Source organism: Callospermophilus lateralis, chromosome 5 (assembly GCF_048772815.1).
Source record: "Callospermophilus lateralis isolate mCalLat2 chromosome 5, mCalLat2.hap1, whole genome shotgun sequence".
Lineage (NCBI taxonomy): Eukaryota > Metazoa > Chordata > Mammalia > Rodentia > Sciuridae > Callospermophilus > Callospermophilus lateralis.
This window is the reverse complement of record NC_135309.1, coordinates 102415967-102434686: the sequence shown is the minus strand read 5'-3', so window position 1 is coordinate 102434686 and position 18720 is coordinate 102415967. Positions and strand designations below refer to the sequence as shown.

The 18720-nt window shown below is 38.1% G+C and overlaps 1 protein-coding gene across 1 annotated transcript in view; it reads right to left on the bottom strand.

Moving 5' to 3' along the window:
* Window positions 1–1763: 1763 nt before the first annotated feature.
* The window catches only part of Acot12 (acyl-CoA thioesterase 12), a 47163-nt gene continuing 30206 nt past the window's right edge, over window positions 1764–18720 (bottom strand). Inside the window, exons 6-15 of the mRNA XM_076856057.1 lie at window positions 17245–17401; window positions 15669–15788; window positions 14739–14889; window positions 13649–13704; window positions 13166–13229; window positions 12187–12270; window positions 5882–6015; window positions 3760–3888; window positions 2359–2485; window positions 1764–2121 (exon numbers count right to left, since the gene is read on the bottom strand). Coding sequence (XP_076712172.1) covers window positions 1972–2121; window positions 2359–2485; window positions 3760–3888; window positions 5882–6015; window positions 12187–12270; window positions 13166–13229; window positions 13649–13704; window positions 14739–14889; window positions 15669–15788; window positions 17245–17401 — 1172 coding nt within the window. The 3' untranslated portion in view covers window positions 1764–1971. The remainder of the gene's footprint in view (window positions 2122–2358; window positions 2486–3759; window positions 3889–5881; window positions 6016–12186; window positions 12271–13165; window positions 13230–13648; window positions 13705–14738; window positions 14890–15668; window positions 15789–17244; window positions 17402–18720) is intronic.

The window sequence follows — 18720 nt, the reverse complement described above, 5'->3', positions numbered from 1 at the left end:
TGCAATTTTGCTTTCCATAGTTTCAGTTACCCTCAGTCAAATGCTGTCTAAAAATACTATATAGAAAATTCCATAAATACACTTCATGAGTTTCAAATCATGCACTATTCTGAGTAACCTAATGAAATCTCACATAATCCTGCTCTGTCCTGCCAGGGACATGAATCTGTATCCAGCATATCCATGATGATTTTCTTACCTGCCCTTTAATCAATAGCCCTGCCATGAAACTGCAGTGCCTGTTGACCTTCAAGTAAGAAGGTCCACAGTAGCTTAATGCTCCATCACAATGTCCACCTCATCTCACCTCAGTCTGTCTCATCACAAGGCATCGCATGGTCTCCCAGCATCACAATAGACAGCACAATAAAGCATTTTGAGAGACAGAAAAACCACATTCACTTAACTTTTATTACAATATATTGTTAAATTGTTCTATTTGATCATTAGTTATTGTTTCTAACCTCTTATTGTGTCTAATTTGTCAACTAAGCCTTTTATCACAGGTATGTATATACAGGAACACATAGAACAGGGTTCAGCATTATCAGTGGATTCAGGCATCCACAGGGGTCTTAGAATGTATCTCCCAGGGCTAAGGTGAGACTACCGTAAATGAGAGTAAGCAACATCTTTATGTCTCAACGTGAACTGGCTCAAGTCACTTTACTCCTTCATCCTCACAATATTTCCGTTCAGGAAAAAGTTTTTAAAAAATATAAACTCAAAAGTTGAGGCTAGGAAGACAGCATTTATAAGTATCTTAACTGGAGAAGTCTAAAATTTCAGCATGCAAAATTTTAATGTAATATAACCCCTTTATTACTATTTTTTACCTTTTTTAATATAAAAATATTCTCAAATTTTTTACTTCTGAAGGTAATGAATAATCATCTTCATCTATATATCTACGCTTCATATTATATATAAGTGCTAATTCATAAAATTGCAGCACAGTCCAAAATTCACATATGCAAAATTTTCACATACGTAAAAATCTTTTGACAAATAAAAATACTTTAAGTGTAAAAGTAAGTAAAACTACTTATGACCAGCTACAGACTGTGTGTGTAGACAGGTGGGAGCAGGGGTGGAGCCTTGGCAAACCAACACCAGGATGAGTTCCACCTGGTAAGTCCTCCGAACACTAATGCAGAACTCCTTCAACAACTTTTAAAAGTTGTCGGTTAAAGGAGGCTGACTTGACACATTCTTCTTTGTCTTAAGAGTTAAGACAAATCCTAGAGTGGAATAACGAATGTCAAAGTCTATCCCCTAATAAAGTGCTAATGTAATGATTATGAAAGAAGAGCTCAGTTAATACTCACTTTCTCTGCAATATCACATCTTGCAGGTACTTTGTGTGTGTATATATAGCAATAGATACTAAATTGGCCAGCCACCTTGAATATATGTAAAATGACACTAGTAAAGTAGTTCCTATTACTAAAATTGATTGGATTCCATTATGTTTTAATGCCTTCATAATTTAAAGCTCTAAAACATGTAATACATCTTGTCAGATGCTCCTGACTTGCAGATACCTGCTGAACATGAGATGCCACCACACGTTAAATCAACCTACAGCAGATCAGCATTTTATGTTTTATGAAATTTCAAGCTCATTGTGCCTCTGTAACCTAAACATGTTTATGATGATTTTAACTATATTTGTACCATTATACACAACATGTGACATTGCATCCAGGTAATTTTCCAGTATCTGTGCTGCTAGAAGAGGCAGAGCCACAGATCATCGAGAACAGTTTTAAAGCTCTTTTAATGCTAATCCAAATCACTAGGATTAAACTTGATATACATTTCGGTTTGGTATTTAACTTCTTCTTAACTGCATTTTGTTTAGGCTGATATTAAATCATTCTGTGGCCCCCAAATTTGGCAAGTGTCAGGACGAAGGCACTTGGAATTAAGAGTAGGAAATTAAACTGCAAGTAACTGAAAGTTGACCATTTAAAGTCCACTGATAGGTCCATCATCAGTAGCATTCTCTATGAATTTAATACAAGAGGCTGCTGCTTCTTCAATGGATTTTGACCAGCCACCAAGATTTCCAGCAAAATATGGAAGGATGCTAGCTGACATCTGGTTAAGGTAAGACACCTGTTTCAAAAAGAAAACACAATATTTTAATTTTTTATTGGCTTGGAGCTTTTTCAAGCAGGGACCTGAATCTTGGTTGGTGGAGGGGATGCTGTGATCCTAAACTTCTGGGGACTTTCTGAAATGGATATGAAGTGTGGACACACGACTACAATTAATTAAGAAATCTGGGGACATGAAAAGATTCTTCCACATTTGGAGCAACTAATAAATTTGCAGATGCTTCATCAGACTTACAGTGCATGAAGTACTATCAATAGCCTCGATAAGAAATCCAGCACATATGACTTCACTTCTGATGTACTGTGGAGACGGTGGGACTGATGGCAGGATGATTGACTTGGCTGCAACCATGTAGGTGTTGCTGAAAGTTAAGAACACACATTCCAGGTTCTTGTGAGAAACAAAGAACAGCCATTAGGAAATAAACTATAATTCAATTTATTTATTTATTTTTGCAGTGCAGGGGATCAAACCCAGGGCCTGGTGCATTCTAGGCAAGCACTCTACTACTGAGTTGTACCCTCAGCCCAAAAGCAATTTGTTTATCCATGTAAAAGCAAAGCTTCTGTCTAAGTGGCTTGCATCAGAAAACCTTCTCTCTGGCTACACTCAATTGTAGGGAACAGGAATAAGGGCCATTGGTATTTTCTCCTTAAGAATTATACATATTTTGTAAAACTTCCCCAAACTGGAGTCAACCTCCAAATTAAAGTTTCCTTATATTCTAAAGGGTTGTAATTTCAGTTTCCACTCCCTTTATATTAAAAAGAAAATAATACCCATTGTTTTAAAGAACCTCAAACAACAGAGAACCCTGTAGGCTAGAAAATAAGAAATTCTCTTCTTTCCACTCTACCTGCAATCTTCTTCCCCACCCTAAAGCACTCTTCTTAATATTTTTTTGTGGGTAGTTCTATAGTCTTTGCTGTATAAAAAATGCATAATATTAACATCTGTAGAAGAAAATGTACACATGTAGATAGATTTTACATACACATGTATGTTATAATTATGGTCCACAATATGGTTTTTCACCTAACAATAAATCTGTTTCTGTATTAGTGTTTATAGGTACTTCATTGGCACACTGCCTTGTGGATTAATTTGCATAATTATTAAAACAGAACTTGAATGCATTTCTCATCTTCTGATATAACATATGATACTCTAGTTATCCATGTGAGGGAATATTTGGGACATCGCCCCTGAGACAACACACTCTGAGGAGTTGATGAAAACAGAGGCCACATAGTGGCCTCCAGTCCAGTGCCCCAGTTGATCAGTTGATGGCTGGTGCTGGATGTCTATCTAGCACAGTTGAGCCTCTGTGAATCCTAAACAAACTTTTGGAATTTATTTGCATTCACTGCCTTATTTTTTTTTTTTCTCAAAATGAAATGTTTTAAAAGGTTTGCTAAAAATCAGGTTTACATCTCTACAGAGCAACAGGAAAGAGAACTGCTTGAGAATACTTGCATGATGCTTTGCCCACAGCTGGCACTTAATATGTGATTGTTCATGTTTTAAATGACAGCTAAAGATTCATCCAGGAAAAAAAATTAAATGAATATCATCCAAGACCAGAAATGCTATACTATAAGGTATTGTAAGGACACTTGAACTGTGGATACTTACCCATCTTTGAGAGGCTTTCTTCGTGATACAAGTACTATGAAGTCTTTGGGTTTGTCACCATTGACCTCAGAACAGATGATGTAATATATTTGATCATTCTCGTTCACCCTGTCTATGACTTCACAGAACCTATGTAAACAGAACAGTGGAAAATGGGCACACTTTTCTATCTGCTAGAGTAAGGCATTCACTTCCCCAATTAATGTGCACAGTCTCATTGATGGCATCCATATTTGCCCTTCAGCTCACTTAACCATCCCCCCCAGAACCAGCATCATTGCTCAAAAGCTGCCTTTGAAATGAGCTGTTTGTTCAAAAGGAACAATTCTGCATGTGATGGAAAGAGTGTTGGCCATTTGACTCCAACTTCACTGCCCTGGATACTTCAGAGGAAGGCACTAATCTTTTTGCACAAAATTATTTTTCTCTAGGGTTAAGTAAAGTGAATTATACAAACAGCTTAAGAAGAACTATTAGGCAAAGAAATATGACATGTATGATATGTTGGAAAGAGCACTAAGTTTCTTTGACTTTTGAGTCTCAGATTGCCATTTAGTAGCCATGTGACATTAGGCAAGTCATTTTGTTATTTCATCTGTGAGGTGTAGATAATATCTATGGGATTATTGTGAGGATTAAATGAAAACAGAACCCAGTGCCTAAATCACAAATAGGTGTACAAGAGAAGTAAGTTGAATTAGAATTAATTCATTCATTCCTCCATTCATTCAAGTTCAATTTGAATGGAATGTCAAGTGACAGAGAATTCTGGGAGAGATATTTTAAAAGAATTAATGCCAAACTTTAGATATTGTTCTCCCTAAGATCCTTGTATTTGTAGAGAATTTACAAATATTGATGCAAGAAAATTAAAAATGTTTCTTCTTCTCAGATCATTTTATTGGTAACTACTCAAATCTAACATAAGACTCCAGAGATGTTTCACCTTAGTGGTATTAAGTTGTCTATTACATGCTGTTAATCACAGTGAGTTTTACACAATTTTAAAGATGTGCCTCTATACTGTCAACATTTGGCAATAAACAGTAACACTTAATATAAGAAGAGGTCCATGGGATCAGCCCTTGCTTTTCAGCAAGGCATCTGTGAAACACTGTAGCCGAGAGAGCTGGACTGAGTACAGGTGACAAGGTGCACAGCTCTGTACAGTTGTCTCTCCGTATCTGCAGGAGATTGGTACCAAGATCCCTGTGGATACCAAACAGTGTGGATGCTCCAGTCCTTCATATAAAATGGCATAGTATTTGCATATGACTCATGCACACCCTCCTTTGTAGTTTAAATCATCCTTAGATTACTTATGCAATGCAAATGCTCTATGTGGAGTTATCCTATATTGTTTAGGGAATGAAGACAAGAAAAATGTCTGTATGTGTTCAGAATAGACACCATACTTTCCCTAATGTTTTTAATCTATGGTTAGTTGAATACTCAGATGTGGAATCCATGAATATAAAGAGCTGAAAATATTTCAGGAAAGGAGAGATCATGGAAGAGACTGAATTAGGAATTAGGAGGAGTAAGAGCAGTAGATTGGTGGTAGCAGGCACTCTGTGCATCATGGCATGGTGCATAGGGAGTGGGAAGGACTGCCTTTCCATCGGACTCCCTGCTTGTTCTGACAGCTTCTTGCCAGAGAGTGTTGCTTCACAGATAAAAAAGAGACTTCCTGTTAAAGTCCAAGAGTGGGGAGGGCATTGGATAATCACTTTGTTAGGAGCAATGAGGCTGTCTGTTAAAGTAGAACACTGTGGACTTGGGAGCCTGGCAGAGCTGGATTCCAATTCAGGTCCTATCACTCTGCTGCCTGTGCAATATCAGTAGGTCTCAGAAACAGGAATAATATCAACCTTTATGCTACTGGGAGTACTACAGTAGATGTGGGTAAAGCATGTCAACTCAATGTAGACGACCAATAAGTGAGCATTCACTTTTGTTTTGCATCTTTCAATATCACTTGATGTAGTATTCTGTGCTGAACAAGATTTAATAATTATTCTTAATTAATAAAACATTAGGCCCTGGAGAGAACTACAATGTGGAGGGCATCTTTTACATGATGTCAGGGTTGATTAAGAAAAATAATTAAATTTCTTCTTACATGTAATGGGGGTCCCACAGAGGTCTCTTTGTAAAGTCCGACAAGAGACAATAAGCCAAGTTTGCTGGGCTTTTCACATGTTTTTCAACCCAAACAGATAAAACATCTTGCTCTTCCAGAGTATATATTTTTATCTAAAAGATATTATAAGAAAAATTAAGTTACAAGAGAAAAATTAATGTTTTTGCTTTGAAAAATATATGATTTATATATATATATGATTTATATATATATATATATATATATATAAAATCATAGGTCAATTACATGAGCTAAAAGACATCTTGTCACCTGGATAAAAATGAAGCCTCAACATGACAATTTGACCATGAATTCTTGGGAATCTAGAAATCTGACCAGGATGTTGATCCTATAAATTAAGGGTGAGTTTTTTACTATGTAATAATTTTTTTCTTTAAAAATAAAGAACATAAGTCTTTCTCTCTTGATCTCCTTGTGATGTTTCCCTGCCTCTACTGAGAGACAACAGAAAATATCACTAGACTGCTAGGCAGGCCAGTGCTTCATGGCCCCCAGTGCTATGGCTTAGTACACTTTCCCAGAATATCAGCATATCTTCAAGTGGGCTAAGGGGACCCTGGATGCAAGCTAGCCACCTCCAGAACCAACTCAGTCTCTCCATAGGGCCCCTAAAACACCCTATTTCTTCAGCACAAAGCATTCTTTTGATTTTTGTATCACCAGGACTCATCCTTCTGCAAGGCTAGTTCCTGTGTTTCTAATGTATATTATTCCTTAGATAAGAAGAGGCCCATCATGGGGAGCCATTTGACATATACTTAAACATTAAAGCATCCCTTGTTATTCTGAGCTTTCCTTCTACTGTGCTTTTGACAATAATCAAGATGTGTGTTCTGCTAAGAGCACACTTCTTTTCTGCTCATTTTCTCTATCTTTTTCAGGGTACTTTGAAGTTAGTGTTGAAATTTGCCACGTTATCATTCCCATGGCAACAAAGTGTGAGAAGACAAACAAATATGAGGTTAGGACTTCACTGCAGGAATCAGGCAAATGGAAAAATCAGGCTATGAAGGAGAAAATTTTATTTAAATATATATAACGTTTATTTAAATATATATGTATGTGTTTATTTATGTTTAAATAATTTATTTAAACAAACACACACATATACACATATATAATCAATAAGCAAATAAAAAATGAGAAATTAATTAAAAGCAGCATTAAGATACAAATAGTGATTATTTTTATTTCTGCAAAGTACCTCTCTTTGATGCCAAGTATGTCTTCATATCCAGTGTGCAAGCACAGATGTGGCCTAGGATGTGAGTAGGTCTCAAACACAAAGAAAAACATGGATGGAGCTCTAGCAGGTTGCTGACACCCACCCTTCTTAGCCCAAGAATGCCTACCTGTGCCCCCAGCACAAGGGGATAAAAAGAAGATCATTTAAATCCAGGAGGAAGTTACTTTCTCAAAACATAGTGGCCAGGTGGCTCTAGGACAGACTGTTGGGGCTCTGGAATTCCAGAAGAACTAAGGGTATGTGGCCTGGAGTTCCTTGGTCATATTGTGGCCTCAGGGCAGCCAGATTCCTTGGTGAAGCCAGAGTGAAGTGGGGTATAATATTGGGCTAAGCACTTATTAAGAGTAGAATTGTGTTCTCTCCTCCTCAAATTCATGTTGGAGTCCTAACCTCTTGTATCTCAGAATGAGACCTTACATGGAAATAGGGTCATTGCCGATATAATTAGTTAAGATGAGGTCACATTACAGTAAGGTAGGCCCCTAATCTGACATCTTATAAAAAGGAGAAATTGGACATAAACTCACACACAAGGAGAACAACACCTGAGGATGAAGACAGTTTCATCCAAGGATGCATCAAAGCCAAGGAACGCAAAGATTGGCACAGTGCCAGAAGCTAGGTGCAAGGCATGATCCTGATTATTTCTCTTTCCCTCAGAAGCAACCAACCCTGCCAACATGTTGCTCTCAGACTCCCAACTTTCATAACTGAGAGACACTGACCCAGTGTGTGGCATCCTGTGATGGCAGCCCTAGGAAGTTAATGCAGCACTTTTCCAGGGAGCTGCTCCCCAGGCTACAGACATATTGCTGCTGCTTCTTATCATGGAGCCAAAACCAACATCAAGCTCGGTAGATACCACTAATTTCTGCCTTTACAGAGCTCCCTTGGTGTATTGAATGCCAGGAAGAGTAGCAGGGGAGTACATGAGGTTTTATTTCCTCCACCAGAAGGTGAGGACCACAGAGTCCTCGTCCCACTGCCCAGATCATCGACCTGGCTGCAGAATGGACAAGAAGCATTGACTGATTTTGGCTAAGAAAAGACAGCTTTTGTTTCATGAAAAAAAAAAAAAAAAAAAAATCTCCAAAGACAGTTCTCTAAGAAAATGACTTCCCCTTTATACTCAGGAGAACAGAGGATAAATTCCATTTGTAACTCAAACGTTTTTTATCATCTGGTGGTTGGAGAACTGATTCTGTGAAATGAAGCTTAAAGTAAGTAGGCTCAAAATTTGCTGAAGTGAGCTTTGTTAAGATTTTATTAGTGGTGTTGTTTATTCATTCTAAGAAGATTCCGTTTGAATTTGGTTTGAATGTCACACAAATAGTACAAGAAGAAATAACCAAACTTTTAAAATTTTTGTATTGTTTGTTGACAAATATGTTATTAAGATTGCATTATGGGAAATAAGGCGAAATTGGTTTTTATAAAAGCTTATAGGGATTTTGGATTTTCCTTGGAGATACTGTGGATAACCCCAGGGCTAATGGGCGGGGGTGGGCAGGTAGAGGACGGGCCCCACCCCATCCTCAACTTCAACAAGAAGAACTCCCTTCTGGCCTATTTCCTCTTCTGGGTTTCTGTCCTGGAAAGAGGTTTTCAGGTGGTTCATACCCTTCTGACTTTCACTGTAATTTTCCCAGACATTCTCAGTCACTCCTTCATGAAAAGCTACTCTCCTATCAGGCCAGTCTCCTTCTTGGGGTAATTCACGTCTGAAAGACTCGGCTCAAAAACATTCTGCCTAGAAAGCCCTCTCCACCCTCCAGTACTCTACTCTGATACCATCTTCTAAGAGATAAAAAAATAACCCCTCTTGGCCTTTCATCCTGAGTAGGTCTTACTTTACTTTGAATTGCCTGGGAGTTAATCTTTTCAACTTAAACACTAAGGTCTCTCACCTATTTACAAATTATTATTACAAATTATTATTAATTATTCTTCAGCAGATTTATGTACAGCTGTGGTGTTCCCAAAATACAACTTTTGCTTCTTGTATTATTATCATAATTAATTTCATCACTGTACACAGAACATGAAATATAAGTTAAATTTCATTTCAAACACCATACTTTTACTATCAAAATAAGCATCAGCTTAAAAATCTAAAATAAGTATGATTTCTAACAGAGAACTGTAAGAATTATTCAACTAAATAAAGTTTTTTAAAAAAGAATTCTTCAACTGAAACATGACAGAGAAAAAAGAGATGTATTTTTTATAACTTTTTATTTTATTTTATTTATTTTTTTAATGCGGTGCTTGATAATTGAACCCAGAGCCTCACATGTGCTAGGCCAGTGCTCTACCACTGAGTCACAACATCAGCCTGAGGACTGCACTTTAAAATTAAAAATATCAAAGTCATAAACAGTGGGAGAGAAGAAGGGGATAACTCAGAGAGAAAAAAATTTACCAGATTTTTCAAATCAGATTTTTGTTATAAATAAAATATTTAAAAGAAGAGATTCAAACTCAACTGGGATAACTCAAGATTTCTCCTTTAATCATACAATATTTTCTGATTCATATTTATATAAAAATTAAGATTTAATCCTCGATGGCACTCCTACAAACTCTGGCAAGTTATTAGTTGGGTTTGTTTCTGACCACAACTTCCAAAAAAAGTGAGATTTGAATACATGACAAAACTCACTAAACATGTTCTTTTGTTTCATTCCAGACATGAATTTGTGCTTTCCATTGCTGCTCATGAATGTTCAGGTGCTAGAACAGAGAATGAGAAGCTGCCTTTGTTAGAAGCGCTGACTCTTCATTTGGGCCTATAGATGCCCAATGTGTAACTAAAAGCAGGATCAAGCTTGGCATCCCTGTGTTCATTTCATATCCTTCTTCAGATTCCTGCTTAGCTCTGCACAGAAGAATGTTCATCCTTTAAGAAGTGTTCATCTAAAAATCTGTGGCATAAGGTTTGTTAGCCCTAAATTTATCTAATCTGCCTTGTCCTCCTTTAAGACTGAGGACACCAAGATAAGAGTAACTAAGGTATTTTCAATATCTTTAGGGACAATCAACTACCAGCTTTTATAACATCCTGTTCCAGAACCCTGGAGCGGTGTATAGAAGTCTCTAGTTTTTGTTCAACACGTTCCAAGAATAGCAGCCCCTGATGAGACCCCCCTGTCCCACTCCCTGCAAGCAGCAGCAATCATTTCAAGGAAACCAAGTTGCCCCTTTCAGGTTCATAGATGACTGGATACACATTCTGAGCAGCAAACGGAGACCACCCCCTCAAGGACTTCTCCAGAGCCATCTCACAGAACCAGAACTAAGACAGTGATCAACCAGACCCAAGTTTTTCTTACCCTAATTCTTCCTCTATTTAAACCTAAAGTTTATGTTGGTACCCTGAAGACAGGGCTGAGACACTTGATCTCATTTTGCCTTCCCAGTATGGCTGTATTGATTTAAAGTTCCTTTCCTGCTTTTCACCACTGCTTTTTCTATTTTGTTTTGGGGCAAGTGACCAGATTGACTATTTGGGACCCCCAGAGTCAGACCTCTGGCTTGGGACTCACATTACAATGCCAGCAATTATGTAAGAAACAGATTTCATATCAGTAAAAGAAAATGAAATATTGAAGCATTTTTTATGAGAGATAAAAAGAAACAAATACTTTAGTTGTATTAACCCTGTGTTTCTGCGTCCCTGAACAAAGCCAAGAAAATTGAAAACCTAACTGGATGCAAAGGGAGTAAGGAAGCCCTTGAAAAGATTCAGTAGGGAGGACAAAAATATAACAAAAGCAAACCACCAAAAATAAAACACACAGTGAAGGTCAGAGATGAAAAGAATCAACGAAGTAGACTTTGAATTTACTTAGATTTCAGGATGAGGTAATGATAACAATCCATCATCCAAATTGGAACACTGAGGTGCTGTTATAATTATGATGGGACAACAGGTATCATCAACTAGAACCGTCCCAGGAAACTCAGGACATCTGGTTGTTCTATTTCCTTGGGTTCCACTCCACTGATGATGAAGAATGTATAGAGTAGGACATGAACACAGCCAGAGAACCCACATTACTGAGCATCTACTGGGTGCTGGGCCTTTATAAGGTCTGGGAATGCATTTGGGAGCAAAATGGTCCCCAGAGACCTTACAGTCTAGTTAGTATAAACATCAGTTCCTAAGAGTCTCTTAGTCCTTGGAAAAAAGCTAAAATTAAAATCCAAGTGATATATGTTTATTAAATTTGGTGACATGAAAAGCACTATAGAAACTGCTAGGAGAGATACAAAGAAATAAAGACAAGTCTTCTTTCTTAAGAAATTTATAATCTAGTTAGGAATGATGTAAAAAGTTAAATTGCTATGTAAGGCTTAAATATCAATTTATGGTGACTATGGAATAAATGTCACAAGACAGTGCAGAATTAATTGACAAATTAACTTTAAATAAATCATGATAAAAGGAGCTGCCAGAGGGAAAGTTCATTAAGGATGGGAGTGACTTCACGGAGTAGCACGGAGTCCTGGCTTATGAAGACCAGGATGGATTTGGGTAGAAGGAGATGTGGAGGAGAGAGGGAGAGGTAGGATGCAAGAATCTAAACTCAGCCAGGTGTGGTTGTGCACACCTCTAATCCCAGTGGCTCTGGAGGCTAAGGCAGGAGGATCACAAGTTCAAAGCCAGCTTCAACAACTTACCAAAATGCTATGTAACTTAACACGACCCTGTCTCTAAAAATTAAGAAATAAAATTTGAAATAAAAGTGAAGAAGAAGAAGGAAGAGGAGGAGGAGGAGGAGAAAAAATAAAAGAGCTGGGGATGTGGCTCAGTGATAAATCGCCTCTGGGTTCATTTCAAGGACCAAATCAACCATCACATAGAGACAGGACTGGAAAGATGTTTACCTCTTAGAAACAGTTTCCCCAAAATATTTTTTACCTTCTTCAAAGCAGCAAGAGGAGCAACAGACTCACTTCCATCATGCTAACTTTGTGACGGGAGTGGTGGTGTAGATGCCTCTGTGTCTCCTACCTTTTTTGAAGAGCTGATAACCTCCCAGCCCCTTTTAGCCGCCAGCTTTCTGAATGCCTCCACATTGCCATTACTCAAGGATGCCTAAAATACAAATATTTTAAAAGCAGTATGTTCAATGTATAGACATGAAGTCAAATATTTTCTGGTTAGAAAATGGGCACTGTAGGATTACTCATACTTTTACTAGAAATTGCCACATTTTCTCCATGTGGGCCTAAACCATTTTAATATTCACAGCAACAACATACGAGAAGTTTCTTCTAGAGTCACAAAGAGCACCTTATCCAGCTATTGAGTTTTTGCCAGACTAAAAGACCCTAAATATTTCAGGTTAGTTTTATTTAGATTTCTCTTATAAAGTTGAATATCTCATGCATTTGAAATCCAATCACATATATTTTGTGAATTATCTACTCTTGTCCTTTGCCTATTTTTCTGTTGGATTTTATTATTCCTCAGTTTTAGATAGATAAGGCCTAAGTTAAGATCTAAGATAGACAAGATCTATCTAAGATAGAGATAAGGTCTTATGTGACATAAGATTTTTTTCATATAAGTAGCAATATTTTCCCCCAATTTCTCACTTGCTTTTTGACTTTGCTTATGGTTATTTTTTGTCAAATAATGATAAACATTTTGTGTAGTTGGAAAAATAAAGAAAAAAGGGGGTTCTGTTAGAGAATGTGTGTGTTAAGCTGAAGTGATACTGCTGATAAATAAACTTGGGTTTACCTTTACATTTTATATTCAAACATTCAAATGATTACTACTTTGTTGTTTTATAAAATGCAAAACTGGGCCAGGGGTGTAGCTCGGTGGTAGAGAACTTGCCTACCATGTGTGAGGCACTGGTTTGATCCTTAGGCCACCAAAAAAAATCATATCTGTATGAATTTGTAAATGCAAGCTTGTGGGCATGTCATTCAAGAAGATTTCCTTTTTTATAATGTTGAGCTCCAAATCATAAAAATGTTACCTGCTTGCTTTCATCCCACTGTATGCAGAGTGGAACTTCTTCTTTGTGAGAAATAACATATTTCCTGGAAAAAAATTAAAATGTTAAATAACAATTTTCTTCCCTGCATTTAACACACAATAGTAACCATGAGCAGCTGGGATTGTGGTTTAGCGGTAGAGTGTTCACACCTACCATGTGTAAGGCACAGTGTTTGATCCTCAGCACCACATAAAATAAATAAATAAAATAAAGGTATTGTGTCCATCTACAAATATATATATATGTAACCATGATATTTTCTTGAACTAAACTTCCAGTTTAAAAAGCTGCTTTTACTGACAGAACCAAGAAGAGTCATTTCAACAAGTCAGTAGTCAGATTTTACAATCAGAAACATTAGTCCTTTTCTTTTTCCATTATATGGGAAATATATATGACTTTGTATTGTAATTTGTCAGTAAGAGAAGATTCCATGGAATTCTTACACATTATGTCCTTTACCTGCCAAGGCGTATTCTCTTGCGTGCAATAGCTCCCCGATAGCGTCTAAAATCATCCTTTAATTAAAAAAAAAAAGACAGTAAAATCACTTTCTAATATTTTACTGCTAGAATTTTCAAATATCTTTCTCCTAAGTGCATTGGAATGGCAAAGTAGGAGGCAGCGTCTCTGTGACCTACCCTCACAAAACCTAGTGTCTGTGTTGAATCCACAGAGGGCAGTTGCACCCCTACAAGTACAACTTCTACAGTTGTTTTTGCATTCTTTTTTAAAAGTGGAGATTATTTTGATTTCTGTTACCAGAATTATACATAAATCTCACTATATGGTTTTTAGGAAAGGCAAGTGTTGGTGATAAGGCAGTTCCTGGGTGAGGACCAAACACACTTCCCGTGGACTGGATTGTCGAAACATATGACTAAACCAGTCAGGGTCACTCCAGGTGATCTGGGCTGGCATGAAATCATCACACAAAGACAGAGAAATACCTTTTTCTTTGGGTTCTGTGACTGCTCCTCTAACCCAGCTCCCACAATGGGGGCAAGGTAGGCAAGAAAGAGTGAGGAGCACTTGCTGCACCATTTTATCAGGGAGAAGCCATTCAAATGAGGCAAGGGGTAGGATTACAAAGGAACAGGTGAGTGTAACTCAACCCCCATGGGTGATGCCTACACCTGGAGCCACACTTAGCTATCTGAGTAACACCCAAGTGAGACTGGCACTATGTACCAGACAGAAGGCAATAACTGGTCAGTGCCCCTGGGCATTAGGACTTGAAGGTCTGCATCCAGGGAAGCTCCTGACACTGGATGGAAGAAATAAGAGCAGATTCAGAAGAGGGAGGTGCAGAAGGTCACGTACTACTCCAGCGTGCACCTGGGTACAAGCTCCAGCACCTCCATCATTTCAACAAATCAGCAGTGATTTGGGGTGGGGACAAAAAAGCCCATTTTACTTTGTTAAGAATAGAAGAAAGAAAACCAAAGGGAAAAAATCCAAGCCATCAAGGTTGCTGCTGGTGGGAGGAAATTCTGAGTAGGACTCTGGACCCACAGTTCTGATTGTCAAAGCTCACGTGGTAATAACTGACCTTTGAAATGGGTTCAATTCTGGGGAAGATGATGAGTTCTTCCTTATCATCAACAGCATTATAAATGAGAAAAGCACTGTTGATGTGGCGGCCTCGGCCTTCGGACCATTCCTGACAGTTGAAGGCCTCCACGCGCACTCCAACCTCCACGCTGCAATGGCGAGGCAGGGGATGGGCAAGACAACCAGGGCTCAGCAGCCTTCCCTGCCCGCCACCACCTCCTCCTCCCAGGAACAGGAGACAAGGCCCTAGTTATGTTTGTTGTCAGCAAATCTGTACAACTATTAAAACCCATTTTTAGTTCATTGGGCTGGTTTGCAGAAGCCCCTGAGAGCATTTCCACTTTCCCACTTTCAAGAGGGAGAAAGGCCACTCTGGGTTTTACGTGTAAATACACTTTATGAACACAGTTCATAATGGGGTGGGGGGAGGTTAAAGCTATAAAGAGTATTTGATATCAGAAATATTTAATTTCTGAAATATTCTTTTTTACATTTAAAAAGATAAAAATACTAAATAAAATGTTTGCATTATGTATCAACAATAACAAAAATAACTGGGAAGTAGTTTGGATTCATGGTGGTAAATAGGTTCATTATGAGCTATCTGCCCATAAGGTCACTAAGGCACTTACACGGCTGAAAGGAAGAATTAATAATTTTACCAGGATAACTGGCACAAACCAGAGCCATCCTGGGCCATCTGCCACATGTGCCCACCCTTATGAGACAAAACACCCAATCCACCACAGTTTACTGTGTAAGGAGGTCCCAAGCAGAACACAGGATTAAAATGTGCGTCCATGAATTTTGAAGATTGAAATTTTTAAAAATCAGAAGGAATTTGGTTAAAGTAGTCCCTCCATTCACCTCCAGATTGAAATAGAAACAATTATATATGTGCAAATTTGAGCCTCAGAGCACTCTTTACCAGGTCTGAAATGTATTGTTGACAATGGAGTTGAAGACAAGACGGTCTCCGACTGTAGATGGTCCCCGGAACTTAAACATGTCCACAGACTTCAGAAAGGGATGCCCCTTACACAGGCGGCTGAAGAAACAAAGGGAAGGAGAGAGAAGACAACAATTACTGTCCAAAATATTTTCGTGAACTGTTGATTTACTGAATGAATGCAATAGATAAGTACCCAGCCTGTTTTCTAAATAAAGAACTCTAACTAGATGTGTGTATTGCAAGTGGTTTTGTACATAACGTACAAATATTTGGTAAACTCCAACTTCAACATGTCTCCAAGTAGTGGGGGCTTTACCAAGATGTTGGTGATTTACTCCTATCTTACTCTCTATGGAAGTACCACTGAAAAGCAAACTGATGCCTTTTGTCCTAATTTGAAGGTTATATTCATCCTGACAGCAGTGACTACAGACCCAGGAAGGTGTTACTGTCAAATTGGAGACAAGAGAAGACAGCTGCCTGCTAGTGCCATTCCTTAGCTTGGCATAACTGAAATTATCTACAGATCAAAAGGCAAATTTGTTTTCCTTAATTACCTGGATGGTTGCACAAAGCCTGAAAGGCTACAAGATACACATTTTACAATTTTTTTGTGTGCATGGAATTTGGAAATAGCTATAAAGTATTTAATTTCAAAAGTTACCTGAATAATTTTCTACATTTTCTATTCCGACTGTACTCATTCAGTTACTCCAAAGAATTATGCTAACACTAAGTGAATAGCTTCCGCCATTGTTAATTATATGGTAAGCTTTTACAGTAGAACATGTTCAAGTTCAAATCCTTTTTGTCTTTAAGAATGACAATCTCATTTAAAAACAAGCTCTCTTATTTTGTGCATAATTTGTAGAAAGGATAACTATAGGCTTCTAATTTTAGTCATAACTATAGACAGATTAATAATAAAATTCTTTTAATTTGGAGGAAATAAAACCTTAATTTTCAGTAATTACAAAAATTGTCAGAAGGGCAGATCCTGTTCATAGGCATTTCCAGAGTATAGAGTGTTCCTTAAACTGCTCAATAACCTACATGGTTCCAGTAAGAATAAAATAACCTTTTCAGAAATTGAGGAAAGTTTAATAGTATTCTTCCAAGTACCCCCCTCTTTCTCTTCTTATTCTTTCAGTTAATTCTTTGGCCATAATGATTTTAACCAGCACTTTTAAAGGTCAGACTTAATTGTAAATTGCCTTTAAAAAGTTTGTTACTTGACTCATTTTAAACTTATCACAGTAAGTTGCATTGTATCCCGATCAACATTTAAAATTCAGAATAAAGTATTCAAACTATGAATTCAGTTTTACATTTGAGCCAAGAACTTAAAAAATATTCACATTCACATGAAAGGATGGATTCATCCTAAGGGAAGCTAGTAAGTGATGGATTATTTCCTCATTCTGATAAAAGGCAGCATTTTGCTCCATTCTCTCCCTGACTCCTTCACTAGGCCAATAACTAGAGCTCAGACGCTTTCCAATTGTCTCCCCACTGGCCCCCCAGTCACACACCAAAGGTCAAAACCAAGAACCTTGCAGAAATAGTTGCCACTGTCTCCATCCAAGCCATAATCTGGCCACCAAATGTGTTCCCGTGATGGTTTGCGTGGGGTGGCAGCACAAGTTCAATGCTCTGAACAGCAGTGCCCCTGGTGGCCACGGTCCCTTCCTCTTCATCACAAGCAGGATCTGAAAGGGTTGAAACAGCAGCAATGGTGGAGTCAGCCAGGGGACCTGGGCTACAGCTTTACTTTCCCGATAGCTAACTCAGCTCTAGGACTCTCAGAAAAATTAAATTGTTCTTAAAACCTTAAAACTGAAGAAGCAAGTGCATAGGGTTAGGACACCAGCTCAGAAAGGGCCTCTCCCAACCTATCTAACCAATCCACCTGCACCTTGATTAAAGGAATGCTTGATTAAATTTCATTTAATGTTTTCATTTAAATCCCAGTTGTTTGGAGGTGGGAGAAAGGTGGGAAGGGCATAAATTTGAGGGGTGATGGATATGTCATTATCTTGATTGTGGTGATAGATTTACAGGTGCACACTCATGTCAGAACTTCTCAAGTTACATGCTTTAAATAAAGGTCATTTAAGTTTGTCAATTATACCTCAATAAAGTCATTAAAAATAAAGGAATTTAAGCTACGAAGGGCCACAGACACAGAGAATCTGGAGCACTATAAACTTCAGAGTAGGGATGTGGCCTTCTGTGTAAACTGTCTTGTGATGAACGCGGTCACAGCAGAAAAGACACAATCTGCTGTACTTCTCCATGTCCGTCTGCTTCTTTTGAATCGTATCAGCTTCATTTACAGACAAATTGGTTTTTACTCTCAACAATGGAGAAATCATTTACTCCAGATGCAAAGCAGTAAAACGTATTCAAATGTGCTTCCTGCATCACCCAGTGAATCACCAGCTAGGCTGAAATCTCACGCACCATTATTAGGAAGGTGGGAGGGAGATTTACAAAACCCAGAGAACCACTTTGGTTGGACTGTCAGAGCAAGCTGATCTGGCAGTGGGAGAGCACAGATGTAGCTGATGTTGGTAACAGGGAATGGGCTGCTCTAGGAGCAGTTCCTCCCAGGTGACCAAGAAGGGTGTACAGAGACCTGTAACTCTACTTCCTAATGGAATTTTTAGATTTGTAATTGATGGTCTTTTACTTTTATTTTTCCCCTTTTGTTTTATTGATCATTTCAGTTTCCTGCTTAAAACTTGTTAGTGGCTACTGTTGTTCTAGCATGAAGTGCCAAATCCTTCCCATAGCCTCCAAGCCCTTTACTCTACTCCAGCCATGCCTCTGTCTCCAGCCATCGCTGGTATGATGACCACCAACTGTCACCATCATGTTCTCCCTTGCTTGCTCACTCCCACTTTCCAACCCTTCAACCACATCAGCCTTTTGTTTTCTTCAGTTGCCCCCAAAAAAACAAAATAAACAAATAAACAACAATAACAAATCAGAGCATTTGCACTATTCTACTCTGAAACAGTTTCCT